General features: G+C 61.3%; 2 protein-coding genes across 6 annotated transcripts in view; both read left to right on the forward strand.

The window, feature by feature from the left end:
- Positions 1-16,335, forward strand: part of RNF213 (ring finger protein 213) — an 84,631-nt gene extending 68,296 nt beyond the window's left edge. For all 4 annotated transcript variants that reach the window (XM_045836957.1, XM_045836956.1, XM_045836955.1 and 1 more), the window contains 20 exons: positions 374-581; positions 786-976; positions 1,758-1,880; positions 2,568-2,678; positions 3,095-3,334; positions 3,617-3,698; positions 4,286-4,320; positions 5,226-5,320; positions 6,359-6,518; positions 6,995-7,184; positions 7,647-7,738; positions 8,288-8,539; positions 9,645-9,777; positions 10,072-10,155; positions 10,551-10,731; positions 11,094-11,373; positions 11,907-12,101; positions 12,468-12,557; positions 12,642-12,820; positions 14,518-16,335. In XM_045836957.1, coding sequence (XP_045692913.1) covers positions 374-581; positions 786-976; positions 1,758-1,880; positions 2,568-2,678; positions 3,095-3,334; positions 3,617-3,698; positions 4,286-4,320; positions 5,226-5,320; positions 6,359-6,518; positions 6,995-7,184; positions 7,647-7,738; positions 8,288-8,539; positions 9,645-9,777; positions 10,072-10,155; positions 10,551-10,731; positions 11,094-11,373; positions 11,907-12,101; positions 12,468-12,557; positions 12,642-12,820; positions 14,518-14,671 — 3,075 coding nt within the window. In that variant the 3' untranslated portion in view covers positions 14,672-16,335. The remainder of the gene's footprint in view (positions 1-373; positions 582-785; positions 977-1,757; positions 1,881-2,567; positions 2,679-3,094; positions 3,335-3,616; positions 3,699-4,285; positions 4,321-5,225; positions 5,321-6,358; positions 6,519-6,994; positions 7,185-7,646; positions 7,739-8,287; positions 8,540-9,644; positions 9,778-10,071; positions 10,156-10,550; positions 10,732-11,093; positions 11,374-11,906; positions 12,102-12,467; positions 12,558-12,641; positions 12,821-14,517) is intronic.
- A 2,346-nt stretch (positions 16,336-18,681) lies between these two features.
- On the forward strand, positions 18,682-26,408 carry ENDOV (endonuclease V). 2 transcript variants are annotated; one of them, XM_045837506.1, is made up of 9 exons: positions 18,682-18,770; positions 19,075-19,246; positions 21,834-21,968; positions 22,141-22,180; positions 22,903-23,015; positions 23,765-23,833; positions 24,115-24,243; positions 25,421-25,485; positions 25,577-26,408. In XM_045837506.1, exons 1-9 carry the CDS (start codon positions 18,715-18,717, stop codon positions 25,719-25,721), a joined length of 924 nt encoding a protein of 307 aa, XP_045693462.1. In that variant the 5' UTR covers positions 18,682-18,714; the 3' UTR covers positions 25,722-26,408. The 2 variants fall into 2 exon arrangements, with proteins under 2 accessions (XP_045693462.1, XP_045693463.1); XM_045837507.1 differs by having other exon boundaries at positions 25,580-26,408.
- The last annotated feature ends 1,413 nt before the right edge of the window (positions 26,409-27,821 follow it).

The following is a 27,821-nucleotide window of genomic DNA, read 5'->3' on the forward strand; positions in this document are numbered from 1 at the left end:
ACTGGCACTGGTGCACCTGAGGGAGAGCCACCTGGAAGAACCCCGCACCACAGTGAGCGGTGCTTAGCTCCTGGTGCGGGCCTGTGTCGCCGCTCAGCCTCCCTGTCTTTGTGTTTCGTCACTTCCAAAAATCTTAAAATGCATATGAAAAAAGGTTACACTCAACTTTTTCCTCTGAGTTTGTCTTTGTTCCTCTTTCTTGCCCCTAAAGTAAAAAGGAATAATAGTTTTCCATGATTCAAAAAAACTTACACTCCACCTACCACATGCCCGGTCCTCTCCTTACTCTCCACGGTCACCTTGGAGAGTTGGGGATTGGGGCTGCACACGAGCAAGAACCACCTCTTTCTCTTTTCTCCATCTGGCTGTCTAGGACTCGATGCACGAGAAGGACAGCGCCTTCTCTGGGAGTGACAACGGAAGGGCCCTACAGGAGGACGTGCAGTTCCTCCAGGTGCTCCTGCAAGGGCCTCGGGAGCCTGCCCCCAAGGCCTCGGTTGAGGGCCTGCAGGAGGTGGCCAGGGTCCGCCTCTGCCTCGACAGGGCCGCCGACATCCTCGCTGAGCTGCGGAAAGGCTCGGGCAAGTCCTTCCTCTGCAACTATCTTCACCTCGGCTCTAAGCCCTGTTGTTCAGAAACTCAGGGGCTGGGAGGCTGGCACACGGGCCCCTCCTTCTCTATCAGTGTCTTACTCTGCATACCTGTTTTACTAGCATCGCATCTGAGACAATCAATGACAGTCCACTTGGTCCTGGCACTGACTGCTTTCCCCTTGAACTCTGTAGCGATGGCTGAGGAGAGGAAGAAGTACCTGCGGCAGGTGGCGTGCTTCTGCACACAGGCCGGGAACGACTGGTACCGGGTGTACCTGGTGAGGAAGCTGACGAGCCTGCTGGGGATGGAGTCTGTGCAGAGTCTCTCCCGGCCTGGCCACCCGGCCCAGTGGGTGTTTCCCCAGGAAGTCATTGCACAGCAGGTGAGGGCCAGTCCTGGTAGCCCTGGGTGCTGCCGCCGCTCTGGGCACCGTGTTCCGAGCCTCTTGGCTGCCTCCCGCTCGGGAAGGCCTGCCACTGCCCGGGGCCCTTGTCTCTGGGCCTAGGTGCAGTTGGTGGCGCCCTTTGACAGCTGCCGTAGGGAGGCCGTGTGTGAGTGCATGTGGCCTCTGCTCTGTCCCCTCCCAGCGAAGTTTTGTCGGCGTCACTCCTAATAGAGCTGGATGAGGGGAGGGCAACCATCCTGTGGTTTTGCTTTCAGCCACGCAGAAGTGGCTTGACTGCAGGGCGAGGCCTTTCTGTCCTTGGCTGTTGGGGACAGGCAGGGTCAGACTGAAGATGGGAGAACCTCGGTCATTTGGCCTCAGGGCCTCCTAGTAGTCCTTACTGCGTGCTCAGAAAAGAGCTGGATCTTACTCTCCTGGGTTATAGAAATAGTACTACACACTGTGGCCTTTTTCACTCCTGTTGGAGCTAAGATTGATGTGGTGAAGCTGCCTGGCCTCTGGCACCGCTCTGAGTGGAGACAGGCAGGGCTGTTGGGTTAGCGTCTCCTCCCCCGCCCAGGCTCCAGCCACCTAGCTGGCTGTGGGGAGGAGTGTCCCATGCAGCCCTGCACTGTCCTGCTGGGGGCCACCCCAGAACCCCAGGTCTGCGCCTTTGGACCTCTAATCATAACCTGCTCCCTGACCCAGGCAGATGGTGCTTTGCTAGGCATCCTGCACTGTCCCCATCATGAATGACCCTGTGTTTGTGGGGTTGCAGAGAGACCATCCGGGCCACATGGATCACTTCCTGGTGCATGGGCAAGAGTACAAGGCTGTCCGTGATGCTGTGGGCAAAGCCGTGCTGGAGTGCAGGCTGCCGGACATCGAGACGGCTCTGCAGGTAGGACAGGTTCCGCAAAAGGTGCCTCCTGTGGTCATGTCCACTGACACCGTGGAAGGTGCCCCAGACGGGGGTGGCCACGTGGGCAATCGTGGGCCCACAGCCTCCAGGGACACACCTGGCCAAGCGAGGAGAGTAACAGCTGTGGAGTTGGGTGGACAGAGCTGCTCAGGCTCACTGACCCACCGAGGTGCTCAGTGTCAGCACATCCTGAGACCCTACTTATGGGACACATGCTGGCGCTGCCAGTGGCACTTGTCTCTGCGCTGATGCACGCCCATGGTCCTATGTGTGCTCGCGTTAAGAAAGATTAGAATCCAATCTTTCAAGTGTTCTGGCCATGCCTCCTTCTGAGTTACCTGGCACCCACGGTGCTGGGACCCAAGGAAGGCGGACCTGTGCTCAGGACGAGTTTCTAGGGCAGACACGCCGTCAGAGAGAACAGATGGTGGTCTGTGTTCCTCTGTCATGAGACTTTGGACACAGGTGCCCCACTGTAACAGAATCTCCTTCGAACCTGCTGTTTTGGAGCCATTGCCAGAAGACTGTCCTCGAAGTGCAGGGTCCAGGTGTCCAGTGCCTTGGGGAAGTGCCCACCCCCTGCCATGGTATAGGAGCCAAATCACACACCTCTGCCTGGACAGAGCTGTCCGCACAGCACAGCCTCCCTTGGTGTCCTCTTCTCAGGCCTGCAGAAGCTCCCAGACGCACCAGGCGGCCTACCTGCTGCTGGCGCTGTTTCGGGAGGTCGCCAGTCTATACAGATCCCGTAACGCCAGCCTGCACCCCACACCCGAGGTGAGTGTCTGCACTTCGGCATTCAGGGGACACTTTCTGAATAGAAGAAAAGTCACACACTCAATTTATACCCCTATTTCTTCATCAGGGTGGGGGTTTTAGCTGCTCTCATTAGGAGGAACTACTTCCTGATTCACCCAAACCTTTGGGAATTATAGATAAAACTAACATCAAGAACGAAAGCTGTTTTTCACCAAAATAGAGTATCTGTGGGTCAGCTTGGGCCTGTGCTGCTGAGTCTGTGTGTGAAGCTTGTCTTCTCCAGGGACCTCCGCAGAGGGCGTTGACACAGCCCCATTTACTGCGACGGTGGCTGGGTGTTTGGTACCGAGACATGTGACTGATGTCAGAGCAACCCTCTGCATTCCCAGGATCTCCTTTACATGGTTTAACATTGACACGTATTTTCTTGTCAGCAACTCGAGGCCCTGAAGAAATTCATTAAACAAAGCCAGAGCCTCTCCCCGGACATGAGGCATTTCGCAACGTCCCTCGTGACCAATGAGCTGCCACTGCTGAGGGCTTGTCCCCGTGGTGGCGACCTTGAGGGAGCAGTGACAGAAATGGCTGTTCATGCTGCCATCCTCCTCCTCTGCGGACAACACAGAGTCTTGAAACCCCTAAAGAACTTGGCCTTCTCCCCAGCAACCATGGTGGTAAGACTGCACAGTGGCCTTGTGGTGGGCTGTCACCCAGTCTGTGCGGGGAAACTGTGGAACCTGTGTGTTTCTATGGGTCCCTGTCTCCTCTGTCTCCCCTGGTCCGAGCCCACAGTAACGGTGAGAATCTTCCTGCGCCTGTTGTCACACAAAGAGCTGTCATGTCCTCTTCGCAGACCACTTTGGAGGTCAAGAAGAAGGGAAGTCAGAAGGCCTCGTCGTGGCTCCAGACCTCCTGCCTCCTTATCTAAAGTGAGCTCTGCTGTTTCGGTTTTTCAGAGGGCGTTTCTTCCAACGATGCCTGAGGACCTGCAGGCTCAAGCCAGACGCTGGAAGGGCCTGGAAGGTGTCCGCTGGTATAGTAAGTGTCGCTGACTGAGACAGTCACAGTCCTCTGAGCTTTGACAGGCTTCCTGATGCCATGTGAGCTGCCGGCTGAAAGCGGGGCCCCATGGTGGGTGCCAGCATGCAGATGGTCCCGCCCCGGCGTCCCTGGGCAGTTGCTGTCTAGAGAGAAGGGGGCCGGGAAACACATCAGAGACTCAGTCACAGCCCAGCCCAGTGCTTGTCCCAAAGACAGGGCTTTTAGAAAAATAAAACTAGAACACAGAACAGTACTCCCCTGACTTGATGAGAATTCTGCTGGTGCCTGAGTAAATAATCCTTGTAAACTGGTTTCAAAAGCTGCTACAGAACGTGCTCACGGCAAACAGCGCAGTCACAGAGGACGGAAGTGTGTAAGGCACTCTGCACCCTGCTCTCACGCAGCCCCGGCCTGGGCCTGGGCTCCACCTCCCCTCTGCTTCATAGAGTGCAACTCAGAGACGGGTTCCCACATGTGCTCTGGACACCACCCTCTGTCTCATGTGCTGGGGGCAGGGAAGAGAGAGTAGCTGTCCCTTTGAGCCGAGGGTGTCAGCCAATGTGTGCTCTGTTGTCTTCCAACAGCATGTCCTAATGGTCACCACTGCGCCGTAGGAGAGGTGAGTCTGGCTATTTGGGGCAGGGTTTGGGGGCTCAGAACGTGTGCCCCTTCAGGGCTGGGGGGTCATGGAGGAGGATAATGAGGGTCTTGACCTTCAAAAAGAACACACTCTTTTGAGGATTGGTCAAGGTGTTGCAACTGAACATCTAAATAAAGCCTAGGGTGCCCACCAGGCTCTCAGTCTTGGCACTTTGTGGGGAAGGACCTGTGTGTCCCTCTGCCCTGAGTCCTGTAGCATCTGGCCAAGGCCCTTCTTAGCATCATCTGTACCTACCTGCTTAGCTGCAGGCTCTTGAGCTGATGAATGTTTAATAAAGCAAATGAGAGGCGTGGAGGGAGAAGCTGACATGTGCACTTCATTCTGAGTTCACTGCCTCCTCGTCCATGAAATGTGCTTAGCACAGACTGTCCCCAGACTTCACCCAGGTCTGGAGGTCTTTGGGCCGGGGACCTGAGGTGGGTGTGGCCGGTTCCCAACTGAGTCACAGTCGCCCACACCCCCCCCCAGGAGTGCAGAAGGAGCCTTTGGAAGTGGGGAGCACGTGCTTTGAAATAGGAAATCATCATGGTGCTGAGGGAATGTGGCACTCCTGGTGTCAGGAAGCAACACTGGGGCTGTGGCCACCGGGGGGGGGGGGCGAGGGGGGGGGCTGGGGACAGGCCACACCAGTGAAGGTCTGCCACACATATAGATTCTGTTTGGGGAGTAAACTTAAATTGTCTCTCCTATTTGAAAAATAAGTCCAAATTTACCCACATTCCATATAATTTGCATGGAACATGTGAGCTATACCGTCCCCAACCATCCCCAAATACGGAGGCACAGTGAGCTCTCCTGGTGCATCTGCCCATTGGTGCGCCAGCAGCGTGCAACAGGCTGACGGCCATCTGCCTGTGTCCTAGTGCGGTATGCCCATGGAGCAGAGCGTATGCATCGACTGCCACGAGCCCATTGGAGGGACGAATCACACACCACAGCCGGGATTCACTGTTGCTGGGTATGTGAGACAGTGTCTCCTTTGAACTGGCCCCGCCCTGAGGGTGGGCTTTCTCAGTTCCAGTTCATGCACTGGTGGTTACTGTGGTGTCCACTGAAGGCCACGGTCTCTGTAGCCACACCCCAGGAGGGGCTGGATCTGTCCTTGGCCACCTGGGCTCCTAAACACAGAGCAGATGACATATGAACACTTGTTAATGCCAGTGTCTTCCACGTGGCCTGCCTGGGGCGAGTCCCCTGCTAAGCAGGTGACCTAATGCACAGGGTCACCAAAGTCTGCAAAGCCAAACACTGAGTGTTTGCCTCTGAGCAGATGCCGCCTCTCTGAGTCGCCTCTTCTTGAGAAAGTGAAGGAGATGTGGTCAGTCTTTCTGACCACTCAGGTCCAGCTAGACTCTGGTCTCCTGACCCCCCACACCCACTCACCAAGCAAGGCTGGCGGCAAATGCTGTCCAAAGGCAGGCAGTGGGCTCCTCTCCATGGTGATCGTCGTTCCTGTGCAGCCGCATGTTAAAATTGTGTTATCTCCACACCTTATCCGAATGTCCCAGAATCGCCAGCATTTTTGCAACAGGTTATGTCGGTCACATTGCACCTGCCACCTGGACACCCTTTGCCAGACCTGGGATCTGAGTCTTTGATTTGGGGAAATGAAACCAAGGTGCACATGTCCGCATGTCCATGCCAACTGTCCCAGACTCTGGCTGTCCTTAGCGTCTTCCTGTCCCCACAGTGAAGTCAGTGGAGGAAGCGGGTCCGGGTGTCCATCCACCCACAAAGCCCAGGGACGGCACCATGTGCCACCTCGTTCAGCCACTTTTCACTGAGAAGGTTGTGGGCTTTTAGTCAGCCAGGAAGGTGGTTCTAGAAAGAAAAAGACTTAGGAAAGTAGCGTGGGCTAAACAGAAATGTGCTTTCAAACATTACCTTCTCCCAAAACATGAACCCAGTGTCCAGGCCCCAAGGATCAGACACGTGCCTGGAGAGCTGAGGAGACACGACCTTCAGCTGTCACTGTGTCCTCTCTTGCTCTTTCCAGAAACATCCCAGACAGAACTCAGACTGGCCACGTGCTGGGAAGCCCACCCGCTGAGGACAAGGTGGTGGTTTCGGACCGGGAGCTGTCCCCAGTGGTCTTTCTTCTCGCCCGGCTCCTTACTCACCTGGCTCTGCTTCTGGGAGCGACTCACAGCCCGCAGGTACCATGGCACATGGCCCATGCTGCCTGCTGCCCCGCAGACCTCAGCTGCTGCCATGGTTGCAGGAAGTCCTCCCATCCCCAAAGTCCTCGTCGCACCAGTGGGTTTTGAACGTGTTTGTGTTACGTGATCCACAAGGAAGTGTAGAGTCTGCACACCCTCCTCCCCACTGGGCCTCTGCTATTTCATGCACGAGCTCACCAGTCCAGATCCAGTCCCCTTGAGTGACCAGCTCCGGCTCCCCCTGGGAGCAGAGAGGTTGGTGCAGCAGGCATCTGGGCTGAGGCTCGGGGAAGGATGAGCACAGCTCCCCACAAGTCCTGCGCCAGGCAGCGGGCAGGCCCAGCTCTGAGGCATCCTAGTTGCCTCCAGACACAGTGACACACCAGAGGCCCTGCTGTAGCTCCCCCCAGATCCCACCAAATGCCGCCCTGTCCCCTTCCCAGCCTAGGCCATGTCTGATGTGCTGTCCCTAGGTCCCACGGGCTATAAAGGACATTATCTGCCCTCCAGTGGAGGACCCGAGAGAGTTTCTGGAGCAGCACATCCACAGAGACATGGAGCAGCTGACAAAGACGCTGGGCAGGAGTGCCGACGACACAGCGGGTGTGGTCCACCTCGTCCTGCGCAGCCTCCTCTCAGAGCAGTGCCACCTGCCCGGGCAGGGTGAGAGCTAGGGCGAGGAGTGCTTGGGCGGTGGGCACACCTGCAGAGGATGGGGGTCCCAGGGAGATGAGGGTGGCAAGCAGTACAATGACCCGTGAGGAGGGTGGAGACACAGGAAGTGGTGTCCCTGATGGTGGAGGGGCAGGCCCGCCCTGCCTCACCACGCTCCCTGCTGGGTGAAGACCAGCCTCGGTCAGGTCAGTGGTTGGCACAAAGGGGTCAAGTGTGCGTGGAGGCTTTGCAGTTTCCAGAGTCAGAGCCCGCGGTGTCTTCACAAGGAGCGGGAGGTGGGTGGCAGCAGCTGCCGGTTCTAAATGCATAGGTTACTTTGGAGAAGATTCTATCCAATCCAGCCACCCCCTGGGGGGAACATTGGTGCTGTTGAACAATTACTTCATGTTCACAACACGTAGACCGCTGCGGGGTTTGTTCCTTGGGGAGCCCACACGGTTTTCTTTGTAGGGTCTTTACCTTTTGATGAGGTCTTGTCAACCAAAGAACAGAGAAACTCCTGGGAAAAGTGTGTGGAGACTCTCATTGTACCTGAACTCAAGGTGAGCAAGGAGGGACATTAGCCACCTGTGTCCTCACAGCCCCTGGGTGCTCGGCCCACCTGCCCAGGAAGGATGTGGAAGCCTTCAGCCCAGGTCACCACCCTCCTGTGGTCATCCTGGGGCCTCCGGCCCCTCAGGGCACGGAGTTCCTGGGAGTGAGAAGTGCTGGACCTTGTGTCCTCTCCACTTCGTTTGTCAGAAGGCTGTGAGAGCAGGGGGTAGGGAAATAGCTACCACACACAGAGCCCCCAGAACGGTGCCGACCACCGCAGCTCATTGCGCCGCCCCCCCGCCCCCGGTCAGGTATGGCCGCTCCCAAGAGTAACAAAGCCCATCAGGAAGGAAAAGGGTGGGAACAAAATGTAGGTCCGAGTCTCATTCTTTCTGGGGACACATAACCCTACCAACCAGGGACATGTGAACAATGATCAAGGTGAACCCCAGTGCTGAAGCGAGGAGGTCGGACGCCTGGCCCCACCCCGAGGGCAGGTCAGCAGGTGGGCCTGTCTGTGCCTCACGCCCAGTGCCCTGTGTTATCTCCTCGCCCAGCACCTGGATAAAGCTCTCCTGACAGTGAACACTCTCCTCCGCTGTGACGAGCGCATCAGCTCCAACCCAGTGGCCAAACTCGTATTCGGTGACCCAGTGTCCTTCCTGCCCCACCTGCCTCGGAACAGTGTGGTTCACAGCTCCAGGATGTGGAGCTGCAGGACGAGGATCACCATGGAGTATCTCCAGAATCTCGTGGAGCAAAAAAATGGCAAAGAAACTGTGCCTGTCCTCTGGAAGTTCCTGCAGAAGGTAAGGCGCCTTGCTGAGACCACCGGACTGATTTCCCGTTGACCAGGGGCACCGGCTCTGAGCTGGTCTGGTCTCTCCTAAGAGCTGGACTTCTGACACAGGAAGGGTGGAACAGACGTGCCAAGGGCGGGAGGTCTGACACACTGCTGCAGAGGGCAGGGACAGGGCAGACACCCTCATACAGAACACCACCATGCAGATACATACAGAAGACCATTGAGTCCGGGTAGTGTAGAGCCTGAGTCACAGGTGTATACGGCCCGAGTTGGGAAGGCCGGGGAGTCTCTACCCATCACTCAGCAAGAGCAGGGTGAAAGTCTCTCCCAGCCGCATCTGCCCCCTTCGTGCCCCAGTGCCTGGAGCAGCTAGTCATTCGTGCATGTCTGCTCAGTGAAAGCCTTCAACCCAGAACGCCTACTGGAAATCAAACCCAGTCCCCACGTTCCTGAACAAGCGGGAGGGAGGGGCCAGAGGGTCATCTCAGTCAGAGCCAGAAACACACGCTTCCTCGCTTCAGTTCCCTTGAACTTTGCCTTTCTGCAGTAGACTTCCCAGTCATTTTCCTCCACGGACTAGTGTTTGCAGTTCAGCAAGCAGGGAGATGATTTGGGGGTTCCTACTGCTCAGTCACATACATGCAGCCACAGCCGGAGGCTCCATGCTAGGACTGTGCTCTGTCCCTGCGGGAGACATCCGGGGCCAGGGCCCCAGACTGACACCCAGGGGGATGCAGGCACCATGGCCTGGATGCTGGATCCTCTGCTCTCGGCCACCTCTCCACGCCCGGTCAGCCCCTGGGCCCAGAGGCAGATTGCTGTCATCGCTTCAGGCAGATGTGTGGGGTGGGCAGGCCTGTGAGAGCAAGGCCTGCCTCCGTTCACTCCACCATCCCGGAGGACAGAGGGTGCTAAGCCGGGGCAAGCCATTGGCAGATACTGGTTGAACACCTTGGACAGCCTTTTCCCCATTTCCAAGAGTCACAGATAAAACGCCACACAAACCAGATGAAAGTGCACATCCACGCCCAGTGCCAGCCCTGCTGTCTCTCCCCCCAGTGACACATTCTCAGCAAACCACAGTTCACTGGATGGTCTTCCCTCCCCAGGAAGGAGAGCTGAGACTGGTGAAGTTCTTGCCCGAGATCTTGGCCCTGCAGAGGGATCTCGTGAAATGGTTCCAGAATGCTTCGGAAGCCCAGTACCTGTCCATCTGTGACTTTATTGCAAGTCACAGTTCAGGTGGGACCCTGTGGTCACTGGAGATCGGGACAACCTATGTTTGGTGGCTCAGGGAGCACTCCTGCTTGGGGGGGTGGGGGATGCACTTTGAGCATGAAGTCACAGGTGCCCCGAGACCCCAGCACACAGCACAAGCTTTGCTGCAGCCTTGCTGTGGCCCCTCAAACTTAGCAGTGGCGCTGTCATGGCGTCTGGGTGGCATTGGTGGACACAAGCCAGGGCCACACTGGCTCTGGCTGGTGGGTGCGTGGCTATGCTGATCTGACCTTGACCAGCGGGACCTGTGTCTGACAGATGGGCTGAAGCAGCTGCTCCGCAGTAGGTTCTCATTGTTTCTGTCCCTGTGGAACAAGCTGAGGAGGTCCCTGGAGACCAATGGTGAGTGGCATGTCCCCTTTAACATAAAACCCTGCAGGGGGACCCGACCTCATAGCCCTGTCCTCAGTCCCTGTTGTCACCTAGCACCATGCTACATGCCTTTAATTCTGAATCTGTCTTTGGGTGGAGCGTTTGGGACAGTGAAATGACACAGTCAGAAAAACATACCCTCAGTTCTGGGATCTATCCATGGGAAACAAAACAAGTGGGGACCCTTTAGAGCTGGGCAGCACATGTGAAGGCTGGAGGCAGGGCCTTAGAGTATCCCTGGGCCCAGCTCTGCTGGGTTGAGACACCTGCACTGCTCCTCCCACTGTGGGCGCCCTGGCCTTGCTGCTGGGTAAGAAACAGCACAGAGCGGCCACTTTTACCTGAGAGAGACCCTGTCATTTAAGGTGAAATCAAGCTACCAAAGGACTACTGCAGCGCCGACCTGGACCTAAACTCCAAGCTCGAGGTCGTTCTGCCCCGCCGCCAGGGCCTGGGCCTCTGCTCCACCGCCTTAGTCAGCTACCTGATTAGCCTGCACAATGAAATGGTCTACACGGTGGCAAAGCTCTCCGAGGAAGAAAACGAGTGAGTGCACAGCCTGCAGGGGTGGCATCCTCCAGCCCAGGGAGTCACTTCTGAGGCCATGGGACCAGGGCCCACCGGCCACTTGCCAGCAGCCCTGGCCAGCGCCCCTCCAGCCCTGCTCACGGGTGTCCGCAGAGCTGTGCATCATTTCCTCTGCTTAGATTCCTATCATCCCTAGGGTAACTTGTTCTGTTGATCAAAAATTTTGGATCAATAAATGAGTTTCAACTGGTAGGTCTAAATTTATGGCCATTCAGAGGTTTGTTTATGCTCCAAGGTCACGGCAAGTGGGACCTGGCTCATGTCAAGCAGTGCTGGCTGTGCCCTTGACCCGACCCTGAGTGCTGTCTTTACATCCTCAGCTATTCCGTCGATGTCTCTGAGGTCACTGACCTGCATGTCATCAGTTACGAGGTGGAGCGTGACCTGACTCCACTCATCCTCTCCAACTGCCAGTACCAAGTGGAGCAGGGTGGTGAGAGTCTGCAGGAGTTTGACCTGGAGAAGATCCAGCGCCAGCTCACCAGCCGCTTCCTCCAGGGCAAGCCCAGGCTGACCCTCCGGGGACTCCCCACGCTGGTGTGCAGACGCGACTGGAACTATGAGCACCTCTTCACCAGCATCAGGACCAAGGTGCCCCAAGTAAGCACACGCAGGCCTGCCCTCACAGGTGCACCAGCTCAGTGCAGGCTCTGCTAGCATGGGCTGCTCACATGCCAGGGGTTTGCCTCAAGTGCCCAAGACTTTCCGTTCCTGGAGCCCACTGCTCCTTCCAGAGGGAGAGCAGGACAGTGAGCCCCAAGTCTTCTTGCTGAGTGTGACAGAGTGCAATGTCGAGGCATTGGCTTCCTGCTACAGTACTGGCATCACAGCCACGTGTGCAACCACAGGCCACAGGACCTGGGAGCTCCTTTTTTCCTGATTTGTGTGTATGGCCTCAGTGTTACATGTGTTGAATGTTTGTATGTACATGTGCGTGTGCTATCCATGGCACATCCTCACAGTTGCTCTGAGGATTCAGTGAGTTGCCATCTATGTCTGTAAAACAGCTGGAATACCGCTGACACTTAGGAAGCACGGTATGTCAGAGAGCTGGTCCTGGCTTGTGGCCTCAGTGGTGACGATGGTCATGAGGCACAGTCACCCACGGACCTGTCCTGCTTCTGACTTCTTAGGTCCCCCTCCCCAATGCGTCCCTCAGCGCCATCAGCGGGCAACTGCAGTCCCACAGTGACGCCTGTGAAGCTCTCTCTGTCATAGAAGTCACTTTGGGGTTTCTGAGCACAGCAGGTGAAGACCCGAACATGGACTTGATCGTGTACATCCAGGATAAGCTGCGAATAAGCGATCAGACGGAGCAGGTTCTAAAGGTGGGCCTCTCACTCTCATGCCCTCGCTTCCAATGAGGTGCCACGCCATCCCAAAAAGCATCAGTCCAGACAGCCCCTGCCCTGGCCAGTCTGCCTGGAGACAGAACAGGCCCTGGAGGTAAAGTCAGAGGTGCACTCAGAAGACTAGATGTAGGGTGCCCCAGGTGTGACTAAGGACATGAGCCACCTGCACACGGGTTGATGCTTGGGCCCTGAGATGCTGACAGCAGGAGAAGCAGTTGACAGTGCTGGAACAGGGTGGCCTTTGTGCTGAGGGAGATGGGATGAGCTCAGGGCAGGAACGCAGCACCCCGAGTGCAGAGCACTCAGCTGCCCATCTCCTAAGGAGCCCACTTCCTCCCACAGGCCCTACACAGGTGTCAGCTGAAGCACGTCATCGCCCTCTGGCAGCTCCTCTCTGCTCATAAGTCCGAGCAGCAGCTCTGCCTCAGGAAAGTAAGTCCTGCCTCCTGCTCTCCACCTGGCTCCTGGCCACGCTCACTTCCGGGGCCCCCTTCACCTGCTCTTCCTTCACTGCAGGAGCCATTTGGGGAGATCAGTGCTGACTACAGAGTTGAGCTCAGCCCAGAAGGTGCTAAGCTCCTGCGCACATTCCTAAACCAGGGTGGCCTGGACACCTTTCTCTTGGAGCTCCATGAATTGATGGTCTTGAAGCTGAAGAACCCCCAAACCAAGCAGGATTTCAACCCCAACTGGAGGTAAGGCCTGTGAGCCTGCTGGGACAGTGCTTCTGTGATCCTCCAGGCTGAGCACAGCTTCTGTCTTCCCGCTTGGAGCTCAGTTTCCACTGTTACTGCTGACTGGGCACCCGAGGACTGGCTCTGGGAGCTTTGGTCTCTATTGAAATTTTTTACATAATTACAAAGTCACATTTTTTTAAAAAAGATTTTATTTATTTTTAGAGAAGGGAAGGAAGGAAGAAAGAGAGGGGGAGAAACATCAATGTGTGGTTGCCTCTCACACGCCCCCTACCAAGGAATGGCCTGCAACCCAGGCATGTGCCCTGACTGGGAATCGAACCATCAACCCTTTGGTTCACAGGCCAACACTCAATCCACCGAGCCACACCAGCCAGGGCCAAAGTCACATTCTTATTATAACAAGTGGACATACTAAGTCAAAGGGGTGTTCATTTTAAATTTCATAGAAAAATCTTCACCATTGTATAGTGTGAGACACACAACCCTGGACAGTTATTGGTCTTTTACACTCCTGCCAATCTATTGACCAAAAAGTGGTATCTTGTTTTCACTCAGATTTTCCTATTCACTAGTGAGGCTGAAGGTAATTTTCTATTTATCAGCCATTTGTTTATCTTCTCTGATTACCTCTTAATAACCTTTGGGTCTTTTTATTTGTTTGTTTGTTTTTTAGGGAGTGACTGCTTTCCTTAATCTTAAAAGATTAAGATTAACCTTTTATCTGTTATGTTAAAAATGCTCTACCTTGGTATTGAATTTCACAAAGCCAAACCTGATGATTTTTTCCATAAAGCCTCTGTAGGAACACAGATGTAAGTTATGAAGTAGTCCACATCTCTTTCTGTGCTTCTGGAGTTTAGTATGGCACACTTGTTTAGTTAGCCAATTACATTATCAGGTGTGGTATAAGGCAAGGGTTTCGCACTGCTGGTTTTCTAGATACAAGTCGACCGCCAGTTCTCACCATACTACACAGTCACTGTTGTCCTCCATTAGGCTATGTGGCTTATATCTGTCTACATTTATATCTTCGGGGTTTTTAATAAGATTTTTATTTACTTCTAGAGAGAAGGGAAAGGAGGAAGAAAGAGAGGGAGAGAAACATCAGTGTGTGGTTGCCTCTCACACACCAACTAGGGACCTGGCCCACAACTCAGGCATGCACCCCAACTGGGAATCGTACCAGTGAGTGACCTTTCGGTCACAGGCTGGCACTCAGTCCACTGAGCTACACCAGCCAGGGCTGTCTTTGGTTGTTGTTGTTGTTGTTTCCCACAAGTCTTTACTACCCTGGACTTTTGCTCTGGGAAAAAAAGCCCATTCCTAGAGAACTTACAACATTTGTTCCTAGGAAACGGAGAAGCTTTTGCTCTGGAGTGGCAGGCATTGTTTCTAGGCAGCAGATCTCGTTACTGGAGTGCGCAGAATGTTCTGAGGGCCCTCAGCAAGGCCAGCTCCACCCTGCAGTGCGTGCGCCGCACATGGGCAGTGGCAGGTGTCCCAGCACCTTGCAGCCAGGATGCCAGTCCCTGCCCTCTCGCTGGGTCATGGAGAGCCTGGAGCTCACCCTCAGTACCCTTGGTCTCAGGAGCATTGGGTCCTATGGATGCCTTGGAAGGGTGACGACAGATGGGTGTCCGTAGGTTATCTTGCAGACTATTCAAAATGCCATCTCCTGTTCCTTGGTTTTTCAGCCTGAGGGATACTCTAGTAAGTTACATGGAAACTAAAGACTATGACACTCTGCCTGAAATGGAAGCTCAGTTCCCAGAAGAGATACTGCTCTCCAACTGTGTGTCCGTGTGGAAAATGGCGGTGGAGCTGAAACGGGGTCGACAGATGAGATAGAATTGCTTCCTCGGACTGTCTCCGCGTGAGGCTGGGGGCGAGAGGGCTCCCCGCTCTGCATCCAGTGCTGGGCACCCCCACGGCCTGGCATCTCTATGACTGCTGTCTCAGGAACACGTATGCATGCCCACATGGTCTCACCAGGGGATGAATTCCTATCCCTGAGTAGTGTGACCCCTGAGTAAACCGTACTCCTCATATCCCTGGGGGAGTGTGTAGGAACGTCCGTCTCAGGAATCCAGGCCTCTTTGCTGAAACATCCCTGCCACTAGGCCCCTCCCTCCTCAGACTACTGCACGGTCAGAGGGAACACGGGTTATCACTTTTTGCCTTTTTTATTTTCTAACATGTTCTGCACTCTGAGAAGAGAACCTGGCTTTCTTCTTTCTTCTGTCCTTTAAACAAATGTTTCTAGGTGTCCAGGGACACAAACAAGTGCCAGGCTCTGTGTCCTCTCATGAGCCAGGGCACCCCGTGAGTGACAAGTCCTGAAGCCAAACTGACCAGACCTCACCAGGCCCCATGACAAGCCACTGCCACATTTCAAGGGTCAGAGCACTGGGCTAAGAATCCTGGACACTTTTAGTCTTAGTTTCTCATTATCAAATGAAGGAACCAGATTGATGGTCACATTCCCTCCCAATTCTAGTATTTCAAAATTCTAAACGGAAGTTTGTCGGTGCAGACTTGGGTGAAAGGCACAGCCCTGACATTCTGGGGCAAGTGTCTGGCTGGCACCGTGATGAATAAACACGACCCCCATGTGACCCCGGTTTCCCCGAGTGTGTGAATATCTGGTGCTGCTCCAGGTCTCAGCCAGGATGTAAAAACGCACTCAGAGAGAACACACAGCCACTCAGGTCTCTGGGAAAGGAACAGGGGAACGCCTGGCCGGCCCCGACCTCTTGCCCGCCGTGCCATGGCAGTGTCGGATCTCTTCTCCACGACCGCCACATGGATGCAGCGAGACACAACTGTTCACAGCCAGGCAAAGGCCCTTCATGTACATTCTCAGTGAGTTAATGACTCCATCAGCCTGAAATCGGGTCCATGGGTGATGAGAGCCACACAGACAGCAAATGCGCACCAAGAACCCCGCGCACACCCTCAGCACCGGGCGGGAGCGCAGATAGCCCTGCCCCGCATCGCTGTTGCACATCCTGTCTGCGTGGTGAGGGGAAGCCAGAGATCCAGACCCAGTGCTCGTTCACCTAATACAGAATCCACCTGCTTTATCTAATCTGACTGTTCAGTCTTTCCAGACTACGTGAAGGCACACGCCCCACCCCCGACATCTGCATCCTCAACTGCCGTTTAATCAGGGGCAGGGGGTGGTTTGTTCAACTCCTCAACTTGCACTTGGAACTCCTTTGATACCTCAGCGTTGGGGTGGCGCCAGCCAGGCCATCGGGGCCACTCCGGTTCCTCACTGGGCCACGCCTGAGCAGAAGACCCTTTTGGGGGTGAAGGAGGAATGGGGGTTTTCTCCCCACTTTTATGAAGGTTTTTAAATTACAATGTTTTGTTTTATATGCTATGCCTTCAACGCCTTAACTCTCACTATCTACCATTATCTTGTTTGTACAAAACTATATGTGCCTGGCAGAGACAAACGCAAATCTTTATATTTGTTGTACTTGTTTAATAAACTTGAGTTTTGCTGCGAAAGGACCGTTTTCTGCGGGGGACACAGCATCTGTTCACGGCAGTCAGCCCTCAGCTGGCTTTGGGGAACAGCTTAGCTCACGGGTGGAAATGTTGGTGTAGAGGCATCAGTCAAGTGGGAGGTTCCAGACGGAAAATGTACGCTCTGGTTCAGAACGTGAGGGTGAATATTTCGTCTGGACAAAATGACCGTGGAGCTGAGGAGCCACAGAATTTAATGCTGCTCCCCTAACACAGTGGCCTCCACCTCAGAGGGGCATCCTGCACCCCCTGCCTGGGGGAGAGCAGCCTCTCAGCCAGCCGGGGTGGGGGGAGTTCCCAGGAGAAGGAAATGAGGAATGGGACAGGTAAACGTGAACTTCCGGTTGCCTTCTTTTGGGCGAGTGGTAGGACAGCACTTAAGGGAGAGGCTGAATCTTTCTCTTCCAAGAAGAAGAGGCTCCTCCCAGGGAGCAGCCTGCTGTCTGGAACTCCAGCCCGGAGAAGAGAGGCCACTCACCCACGAAGTCAGGCCGTGCTGCCAGCCCTACCCTGTTTCGTCCCCTGCTTGTCCCTGCCCCAGTCCTTCCCCTCCTGCTCACTGGTCCTGTCCCTGTCCTTCTGCATTGGTCTGGCATCTCCCAGCTGCACAGTCTTTCTGCTTTCAACCAGGCAGACAGTCTCGGGCTGGTGGGGACTTACCGGTGCATCTTCACCGCTGATCGCTGTCTCCGTAAGGCCTTACCTGGTCGCCCTGGCCGGCAGCTCAGCTGGTTGGAGCTCTGTCCCAGTACGCCGAAGCTGTAGCTTCGGTCCCCATCAGGGCACATAGAGTGAACCAGTGACAACAGACCGGTGTTTCTGTGAAGAAGAAAAAAATAATAACAAATTTAAAGCAGTTTTTAAAGAACTTACCTTATTTTGTGCACCCTAGGATTTCCTCCTTGTTAAGCGACAGTCGTGAGCGGTTTCTAGCCTCCCCGCCCCCCGCCGCGGGAGCTAGTTCAGCTCTCCCCCTGCTCGGCAATTCCGACCCGGGACCATCGCGCCGGGAGAACTACGGCGTGAGGACACGGCCAGGGGGGTAAAGCGCGCCGCGCCCCGACCCCGTGTGACCCGGGAGCTGCGGGGACACCCCGAGGCCTTGAGCACAAGGACAGCCCTGTCCTCTGCTCGCGACCCCGGCTCCACCTGGAGGAGCAAGCGCCCGGGGAGCGCGAGCGCTGGCGGGACTCGGCCTCGGCCCCGGCCCCGGCCCCGGCCCCGGCCCCGGCCCCGGCCCCGGCCCGCCGCCCGGGAGAGCGCCCGGAGGCCAGCCGAGGCCGAGCAGAGGGGACGCGCGTGGAGCCTCCACGCCCCGTAGCGACCTGCCTTCCGCCCGCCCCTTCCGTCGCACCTGAACTCGCTCGGGCGTGCACACCCCCGAGTGGGGGCTCCCCGTCGCCACCCCCTGCGCCCCGAACACCGCGCAGCGCCCCCCCCCCGCCGCCGACCCCCGGCACGGCGGCCCCCAGCGGCCACACCCGCGGGCTCCGAGCCCCCCGACGTGCCGCGCTGACGCCCCCCGGGGCGGCCCCCACAGACCCCGGCTCTGCCGCCTGCCGGCCCCGTGACCTGGCGCAAGCCCCCCGACCCCGTAGGCCTCCGCGCCGGCGGGCCGGCCACGGCCCCGCCAGCGGTCGCCTCCCGACCCCGGAGGCGCAACCCTCGCGCCTCCCCGTCGTTCCCGGACATCAGCCGTCAGGCCGCGCCCGCGCCCGCCCGCCAGCCGCGCCGCTCCGGCCACTCACCCCTCGGGCCGGCTCTCCCTCGAGGCGCCCGCGCCCTCGGGCAGCCCCGCCGGCCTCCGGCTCCCGGCCCCCTGGAACGGCGGTCCAGGCGCCGGGTGAGCGGCCGGGGCCCCGCGGCGGCCCGGAGCGGCCGGAGCCGGGGAACCGCGGGCGACGCGGCCGGGCCGCCTGAGGCGCTCGGGGCGGGCTTCGCGGCTTCTGCGGCCGCCTGTCTCGCCAGCCCCCCTCGGGTCCCGTCTCTGTCGCGTTTCCCCGCTGCGGTCACCTCTCCGGGTCTGCGCTCTCTGCGACGGTTCCGCGCCCGCGTGAAGACTCCGCCCCGAGCGCGTGTCTCCTCAGGGTCCGAGTCCGTGTGGCGGGCCGCCCGTCGGGGGCGCCCGCGCCGCCGGCCCGGCTCCCTCCGCGGCCGCGCGGACGGGTCCGCCCGTGTCCACCCGAGGGCGCGCAGGAGGCGAGACCGGGTCCCCGGCGGGGCCGCCGGCCACAAGGCGGCGGCGTCGCGGGAGCGCCACCACAGAGCAACGCCTCAGAGCGCCGCCCGACAGCCAGGACGGCTGGGCGCGTGCGCGCAGCGCCCCCGGAAGTGATGTAAGGGGGCGGGGCTACGCCATGGCCCGGGAGGCGGCTGCGCGGCCGCCGGAGGAGACCCTGGCCCTCTGGAAACGGTAATGAGGCCGGGAAACCGACCAAGACGCCGGGGCTGGAGCGGCGCGGCTCCCCGCGGCCCCACCCATGTGGGAGCCCCGGGTTTGGGGGCGGCGGGGTCCGGGCCCGCTTCCGGCGCGCGGGCGAAAGGGCCTTCGGGAGTTGTAGTGGGCGGGCGTCGCGGCGCTGGTTTCCCGCGCGCGTGTCGGGTCCCCGGGCAGGGGCCGGGCCTCTGGGGGCGGAGGGGAGACGCGAAGGGGCCCCCGACCCCCGGGCCTGGGCGTGCCTGCGGGCGGCCCGCTGGACGTGTGTGTCTGCCCCCAGGGAGCAAGCCCTGCTGAAGGCCCGCGTCGTGGACCGGGACACGGAGGCGTGGCAGCGGGATCCCGCCTTCTCCGGGCTGCACCGGGTCGGGGGCGTGGATGTGTCGTACGTGAAGGGCGACAGTGTCCGAGCCTGCGCCTCCCTGGTGGTGCTCAGCTACCCTGAGCTGGAGGTAACCCAGGGCGGGGGACTGGGGGGCGCCGGCCAGGGGCAGCCCCGCTCGGCTCCGTGTGCTTTAGTCGGGCAGGCGTGTCTCCGGGACAGGGTTCGAGGGCTTTTGTAGGGTTTCATTACGAGGCTGCGGAGTCTGCGAACGGGAAAACGAGGCATCCGGGGCTCCCCTCTCAGTGACCCGCCGTGAACAGTCAGTCCCAGGTCGTCCAAGCGGGAAACCTCCGTCTTCCGCAGACCCTTCACCTGGGGTTACGCTCCCCCTCCCTTTTTCCTGCCTCTGAAACATCGCTGGGGTCAGTCCCCTTGTCCGCGTCCCGGCGGCCCCTTCGCATGGTCACCCTTCCCGTGGGTGACAGGCAGAACCTTCCCTGGGTTCCAGCCTCCAGGATGGCCTTTGGGGGCGGGTCTCCTCTCGACGTCCCTGCTGCCGGCAGAGCTGTCCTCCCACGATGCCAGTGCGTGTGATCGTATCACCACGCAGCCCCCGTGGGACACTTCCTGTGAGTCCACTGTCAAGTCCGCGCTCACTGACCAGGCGTAAGGACCCTCCACAGTCTGCTTGAAGTAAGACCGGAGGTGTGGCTGTCACCCACTCCCCACACGGAGGACGCCGGGCCCCCCAGGCAGGCCCTACTGCCCCTCCCTTTGCCGGGACGTGTCCTGTCCCAGAACATTCTTCTCCCAGCCACCTCTCGGGTCTCCGGTAAGGCCCCCCTCACCCCCGCAAGACCACGCGTTGCTCCCAGCAGCCTCTCTCTTCTGTCCATCACACTGGAATGGGAACTCCGCGGCGGAAGGAACCGTGTGGTTCCGTGCAGCGCCGCGCTTCCTGCCTGGCGCGGAGAAGACCCAGAGTAGACACGTGAATGGAGGAGTGCGAGGGGTCCCTGGGGTCCCGGGGTTCTCGGGGCTCGTTTGCAGTCAGCCGCTCGGGAAGCCTGGACTGGAGACGAACTTGGCAAGGGAGCTGCCCTGCCCCTCCTCCCGCTCCCAAAGATGCCATCTTCCCACCTCAGTGCCTTCGCCCTTGACTCGGAGGCCCCTTACTTAATAAAAGTTCAGCAAAACCCTCGGGAGCACCTGCTCTGTGCTGAGCCTTGTGGAGGGGCCGGAATCTCTGCCCTCAGAGGGCCCCGGTCAGTCTGCGGGATGGTGCTGGTGGGGAGGGCGAGAAGCACGGAAACCCAGCCCCGAGTTGTGAGGAGCGAGTGAGGCCGTGCAGACGCAGCCATGCAGCGGGCGAGCGCCACCAGCTGTGGTGAGCCCGCAGTGACAACGCGACCACCGCCAGGGATCCTCAGGACCGCCCCTTGCTCCTCCAGACCCGGCTCGCGTGTCCCGCACGCAGCTCCGAGTCAGTCCCTCGCCGCAGAATTAGCCGCCCCTGGGCCTGCCCTCGGCCCTCCTGTCCGCAGGTGCCGTCACAGCTCTCCCCTCGGCGCGTTACAGATGCCGGCTCACGTGCTGCCTTCCCCACGGACCGTGGGTCCCCGGGGGCAGGGCCACACCGAGTCCCTGTGTAACCCTAGCAGCGAGCGAGGCGTCTCCCACGTGGCTGTGGCCAGCTCTCGTCGCTGTGCCCTGGGGAAGCCGAGACGAGGCGAGGGTCTTGGGCCAGTCTGGTCCCGCGTCTACCCCACGCCCAGCCGAGGGTCACTGCCGCGGGGCTGCCTGGCCCTGTGTTTGGAAACGCAGCCCCACAGGCAGATCCTTGGAGACAGACAGGGCGTGGTGGCCGAGAGCCCAGGCGCAGGGCGGATGGGGGGTGGGGTCCCCTGCTAATGAGTATAAGGTGCGTTTGGGGCCTCGGGGGAGTGCGCGTTCCCAGCCTGCCCGCCCAGCGGAGGTCGAGGGGCCCGGGCAGCGCCCCACGCTCTCTGCAGGCCCTTACGGCTCCCGTCGGGCAGGGCTCTGCGCCAGGACGACTCCCTCAGAAGTGCCTTCCCCGCCCACTCTGGGACGGCAGCTGCGCCTGCGGGAGCTCTGGCCGGTCCCCACGCAGCCGGGGGCCCTGCCCCCACCTGACCTCCTGGGGCTCCCGGCACGCCGCGTGGAATCTCCCCTTCCTCTGGGCTTCGTGGCAGTTGCAGCCTCAGAGCCTTCCTCTTAGAAAAAGGAACCTCCGCCCCTGGGGACCCCTGTTCTTCCAAGCCCCGAGGTCAGCCCCGTCTTCTGAATTATTTGGGACCTTGGAACATGCCTCCTCAAAGCCAGAGTTGTCTGTGTCGCTGTCACAGCCTCTCTGAGGACCTGGCCTCTTCTCCCCAAGGCCCGTTCTCTCGGGCTGCCCTCGCTCCCCTCGCAGTCCCTGCGGGGCCGCGCCCGGTGGTCTCGGCCCTGCCCTGGAGACCGCCCAGTCAGCCGGCAGGTCGGCTCCCCCGGCCCCTCTGCAGGGCAGCCACCTCGCCCTTCCTCGGGCTTTCCCCCCAGATAGGTGAGGTGGGAGGGGCACGCAGGGCGGGCCGGCAGACGGACAGGGAGCCGGCAGCGGAGAGGACCGGCGGCTGGAGGGCTGCGGGCGTGCGGGGAGACAGGCGGCCGGGGCTGTGTTCCACCTGTGACCCGCCCCGGCTGCTTGGCGGCAGGTGGTGTACGAGGACTGCCGCATGGTCAGCCTGACGGCCCCCTACCTGCCGGGCTTCCTGGCCTTCCGAGAGGTGCCCTTCCTGGTGGACGCCGTGCGGCGGCTGCGGGAGCAAGAGCCCGGCCTCCTGCCCCAGGCAGGTACCTGGGGGGGCCTGGGGGCTCCCAGGAGAAGGTGCTCCGCCCCGAGGACAGGCACTGGACTTTCTCAAAAGCCAGATTCAGTGGTGGCCCCACCTCTCCTGCTCCCGGAGGCCCCGCGCTGATGGGCAGCCTCGCCGACCACGCCTTTCTCTGTGGCTCTTCCAGGTCCTCCTCGTGGATGGAAATGGGGTGCTCCACCCCCGAGGTGACCCTGCTGCCCAGAGGCCGTGGGGGGGGGGCGCTGTGGGAAGGGGGCACCTCACAGGGCACCTGTGCCCCAGCCCAGCTGGGAGACCCGCACCCTGGGCCCTGGAACCTTGGCCCAGAGGAGCACTGGGGGGGCATGGGGGCTGTTTTGACCTCAGATAGCGGCCTGGGACTCTTCGGCCACACTGCCCTGGGAGCCTGTGGGTCCAGAGCCGGAGCTCGGACACACACCGCCCTGGCCGCCAGAGCGGGACCGGCGGGCTAGCCCTGAGCCAAGCCCCTGGTGCTGTGTTCCTGGCCGCCTGGCAGGAGCCCCATCATGTTGGGGGGGTGCAGGACAGAGACGCAGAGGTCTGACGGCAGCCCCACAGGGGAGAGGGAGATGGAAGGTTCCAGAAGTGAAGACAGGGACAAGGGAAGTGTTGTGAGCACGCTGAGTGGGCGGCTCCTGAGCTGTGGGCAGCGGGGGGACCCCCTCCGCCCAGCCAGGCACCCGTGATGTCGGGGTGGGGCCACGTCCACGGTCAGGTGGGGCTCGGCGTCCTGGCTCCTCGGCCCTCCGCCCGTGACGCGATTCCTGTCACCCGGGGAAGCTCAGCGAGGCCCTGGTCTGTCACCCAGCCCCACACCACCCCCCCAAACCCCACACCACCCTCCCCAAACCCCACACCACCCCAAGGCTGCTCGGTTCACTGCCCGCACCCCCGCCCCCGCCCGCAGGCTTCGGGGTTGCCTGCCACCTCGGTGTCCTTGCAGACCTGCCCTGCGTCGGGGTGGCCAAGAAGCTGCTCCAGGTGGACGGGCTGGAGAATGACGCCCTGCACCGGGGCAAGGTGAGGGGCCGGCCTAGCGGCGGCCGGTCAGTGTCCCTGTCCTGGATCCCAGGCCTGGAGTCCAGAAGACCCACTGTCTTCTGCACCCACCCCCCCCACCCCCCCGCACCGCCATGTGCCCTGGGGGCAGGGGGCTCCTTGCCCCGCCTCCCTGCCCCTGAGGTGTCCCTACAGGGGGACAGGACCAGGACATTCTGGGGGACCCCAGGCCCTGCTCTCAGGTGTCCTCTGGGCACCCCCCCGTGCCGGCCCCTGCCCTGGCACCAGGAGCAGGGCATGCCCGTAGGCAGAGCTGGTACCACTGCCAGGGCCCCAGCAGCGGGCTCGTCCGTCTCGTTGCCCTGGGGAGCCTGCGTCTGCCTGGAGCCATGTGTGGGGACTCCAGACCCGCTCAAGGGGGCCAGGCCCCACTCCGCCCCAAAGAGGCGTTGAATCAAAAGTGCCCGAAGGCGGGGAGAGCAGGGCAGGGGGTACCTGGCCTGGGGGCGGGCTCTGGCTCGCTCACCCAGACGAACAGGGCCTCCGACCCTCTGCCACCTCGGGCGTCGCCCCGCAGGGTGGTGCTGTGGGCGGCCCCTGGCCCCGGGCTGCACTCGCAGGGTGGGCCAGGGTGGGGGAGAGCCTCGCCTGCCTGGGCTGCGGCCCGCACGCAGGGCCGGGCCTCCCTCTTCGCACCCTGCGCTGCTCGGGCTGAACGTGAGCCGGCTCCCCCGAGGAAGGACGGAGTTCCAGCGTCGTCCGTCTTCCAGGTTCGCCTCCTGCGGGCTGGGGGAGACTCGTTTCCTCTGACGGGAGACTCCGGGGCCGTCCTGGGCGCGGTGAGTGGCCAGGGCCTGTGTCCCCCCGAGGCAGGCCCTTCCGCCCCGGGCAGCATCCACTGCCTGCCTGTCCGTGCCCACGGCACCGGGCCCCAGCTGTGCTTGCCGCCTCCCCCCACTCTGCCTGTCGGGGGCGTGCCTGGGCCCTCCTTTCCTCCCTCCCCTCCGCCCCCCCCCCCCCCGCACCCTGCAAGCTTCCTCCTGCCAGCCAGGACCACCGCTCAGCCCTGCAGCCCACAGAGCCTGCGCCCAGCGCCCTGACCTCACCCTCCCCGCCCCAGGCCCTGAGGAGCCACGAGGGCAGCACCAAGCCCCTGTACGTCTCCGTGGGCCACAGGGTGAGCCTGGAGGTGGCCGTGCGCCTGACCCGCAGCTGCTGCAGGTTCCGTGTCCCGGAGCCCGTGCGCCAGGTGGGCGGCCCCTTCCAGGGCGGGTTCTGCCTGTCTGGCCCCCTCGAGCCCTGTCCCCCCCGCCGCCCATGGCTGTGACCTTCCTCGGGGCCTGGGGCCTTCTGGCTGCTGCTGCGCGGGGCGGCCCCTAGGTGGCAGCCACAGCCTGCACAGCACGAGGCCTGCAGGCTGGCTTCTCAGGACCCTCCCTCCCTGGGTGTGCGCACTCTGCCCTCCACGCCCAGAGTGTGGGGTTCCCGGGCCCGTCACGCGTGTCCTGGCCGCAGGGGGCCTTCCCTCCGTTCCCTGTGCGACCGTGGGGGGCAAGACCCAAGAACTGCCTACTCCCCAAACCTTAGAGCCTGGGGCTCCCTCGTGCCAGTGCAGGGGCAGCTGTCTGTCCCCTCCGTGCCTCGCTTTCCCCAGAGAGGACAAGGACCCCGTCCTTGGTGGGGGGGGGCCTCTGGAGCACCCTAGGCACCTCAGGGGCAGGTGGGGCTGTGGGGCCGGCCCTGGAGAGAGCCCGCCAAGCCCTGGGCCTGCATTCCCGCCTTGGGACCCCCACCCTGGGAGCACCCCGCCTGTCAGCCCGCCCTCCTGACTGTGTCCTGCGGGAGGCTGAGAGCCCTCCGTCCACAGACCCGTGGGTCCCTGCGCCAGGCTGAGGGGAGGGCGGGGGCCGCCTCTTGCTCTCCCCACTTGGCCGCCCTGCTGTCTGCCCCGCCTGCTCACTTGCTGGCTGAAGCAGGGTCCCGGGGTGGCGGTGTGTCCCGTGGCCGTGCAGGCCCCAGCGTGGCAGGCGGCGTGTGGGCAAGCCTGGCGGCAGTGCCGTGGGAGGTCCCGCTCGGGCCCGGGCCCCGCCACCGGGTCAGCCCTGGCCTCAGCCACAGCCGGCGTGCCCCTTGTCACCCCAGGGACTCGGCGGAGCTTCTCCGTACTTCCCTGGGGACAGGGTCCCGGCCAGCCCTAGGCCGGGAGACGGGCAGGCGGTGCACAGAGTGAGGACGGACGAGCTCAGCTGGGCGGCCCCCGGACACAGGCTGAAGCCGCGCCTGCGCACCCCTGGGGCTGCTGCCCCTGGTCTGCAGCGCCCTCTGGGGGCTCTCTCGGCAGGGAGCCAGTGGCAGGGCAGGGCTCGCCCGGAGGCTGGCTCGGGGCCCCAGCCACCGCCCCTCACCCCAGCCGCCCCTCTCCTCAGGCCGACATCCGCTCCCGGGACCACCTCCGCAGGAGCCTGGGAGGCCCCGGGCCCCGGCAGGAGAGGTCAGTGTGGGGTGCGGGCGGCTGGGCAACTGGTTAGGAGCCCTCGGGCTCTGGAGTCTGATGCTTCTTCCCCTTGTCGATGTCTTACCAGCAGGAACCAGGAAGCACAGAGGCCAAAGGTGGGCCCCGAGCAAGACCCCGAAGAGCCCCCTGGTGAGGGCAGGCCCCCCGAGGCCCGCAGTCCGGGCCCCAGGACACACGCAGAAGCCCCCAGCCCAGGCGCCCAGGAGCAGTAGGGCCAGGGCTGGGGCCGAGCGGCGCTGGAGGCCCTGACGGCGCAGGCCGCCGGCCACCTGCTCTGGCCTCAGAACAGTTGCTGGCCCTGGGGCTCCTCCGTGGGGACGGCCCCGCAGCCACAGGTGGGGCGCTGGGACTCTGAGGCCCCAGAAGGCTGCGCACTGCCTCCTGCTCCAGGGCAGGGGGCGGGCGGGCGCTGCACACCCCCGACCCGGAAACCCCTGCACGGCCGTCCTGGCAGCTGCCCGGAGGGATTCGGTGGAGGGGCATTTGCTCTTCTGAAAGCGGCAGCGCTTGGCGCGGACACCCACGGCTCTGCCCCACCTCCCTCCTCGACTGTGCCTCTGAATGTTTCTGATTTTGCTTTTTTTTTTTGTCTTTAAACCAAGTCCTGCCCTGTGGCCACACTGAGCTGCTGCAGCCGGGACCTGGGAGGGTCCGGGTTGCGGCGGCCACTGTCGGGCCGGGCCCTCGGCTGCCCTGCCTGCCTTCCGGCTGCCGGGAGGACGGAGCACATCTCGGCCTGGAGAGGGCTGGGGGACACGCGGGGGCGGTCCGGTCGGCCGCCCACCACGGCCGACACCAGTGCCCAACGCACAAATCTTAGAGTGCCCTTGGTTAAGTGTATTTGTACACGTTGTATCCCCTTCCGTGCTATCATAAATGGAAATTGTGTTACTAATTGACTTTTTGGAGTGTTCACTGCCGCTGTGCTGAGACACAACTGGTTTCCGTGTCCCGTGCCCTGAACTGTGCTGCACTCATTACTCGAGTCCAACTGTGCGCGTCCTCCAGGGCTGTCTCTAAGGAGACCGTGTCACGTGCAAAGAGAGAGCGTCCTACTTCCTCCTTCCGGGCTGGGCATCTCGCGTGTCTCGGTCGCTCCTGATTGGCGGCCGCAGAGCGTCCAGTTCGGCGCAGGCGTGGAGGGAGGCCCGTCCTCGGCCGTCCTCGGCCCGCCTTCTCTCCCTGCAGCGTGGAGTCAGCCGGGGGCTTCTCAGGACGCCCCCCGCCGGGCGGGCACGTCCCCCTGCTCCTGGTCGCCGGGACTCTGTCACGACAGAGCGTTGAACGAGCCGAATACGCTTTCCGAGTCGGCGCAAATGGCCTTTGTCCACCGTTCATGTGCGTCCCTGCAGCTGATGGTCACGCTGGGAGCCACTCTGGCACTTCTGAAATCGGGCCCACTCGGTCCTGGCGCCCCTGTCCCGCGAGTCCCCTCTGCCGGGCCGGGGCGGTCTCAGCGCCGCGGGGGCGGGGGGGGGCGGGGGGGGGCGGGGGGCGTGGCCTGCGGCTGCCCTGCAAGGCCCGAATCTGGCTCTGACTCCATGGCGGTGCTGGCCCCTGCCGTAGGTGGAAAGTGTCCCTCCCCCTGCTCTCTGGGGGAGCCTGGGGACCCCTGCTGGCCCTTGCTGAAGGCTTGGGGGGAAGTCACCAGGGGGGCCGCCTGCCTGCGCTGTCCTGTTGGGGGCGGACATGATGACTGAGTCCGTCCCTTGTCACAGCTCCGTGCAGATGTCCTGCCCCCCCACACACACCATCAGCTGGTAGTTCGAGCGCCCCTAGGAATGTGTCCATTTCGTCCCGACTGTCCCGTGGTCGGCCGGCTGACGGTCGTGTGTGTCCCGTCCGTCCCCCCCGCGCCAGCGCCGTAATGGCGGCAGTGTCCCAGCCGCCACTCCTGGTCTCAGTGATCCCAGTTCTCTCTCCCGGTCAGTCTGGTTGTGGGCAGCTTCGAAGGAGCCCTCCCCTGCCCCCGAGGTGCCCAAGGTGGCTCAGTGGGGCTGGGCGGGCAGGTTCCCCCCAGGGTGCCCAGAGGGTCCGGCTCAACCCCATCTGCTGTCCCCAGGCCGGCAGGCCTGCGGGGGCGCAGGTCTCCCAGCCCCTCAGAAACCAGCGGGGGCCCCACTGAGTCCTCAGGGGAGCAGGCCCCGGGGGGCCCGTTGGAGGAGGGCAGGGGCAGCACAGAGCCCGGTGGGCAGGGGGGAGTTAAGCCTGGAGGGGAGGGGTCTGGACCCTACAGGGAATAGAGTTTGGGTTACAGCTTCAAGGAGGAGACCCTCTTCCCTGCTGTGGCCGCATCAAGGTCATGTCACAGA

This window comes from Phyllostomus hastatus, unplaced genomic scaffold, assembly GCF_019186645.2.
Source record: "Phyllostomus hastatus isolate PE091 unplaced genomic scaffold, TTU_PhHast_1.1 phas_contig_210, whole genome shotgun sequence".
Lineage (NCBI taxonomy): Eukaryota > Metazoa > Chordata > Mammalia > Chiroptera > Phyllostomidae > Phyllostomus > Phyllostomus hastatus.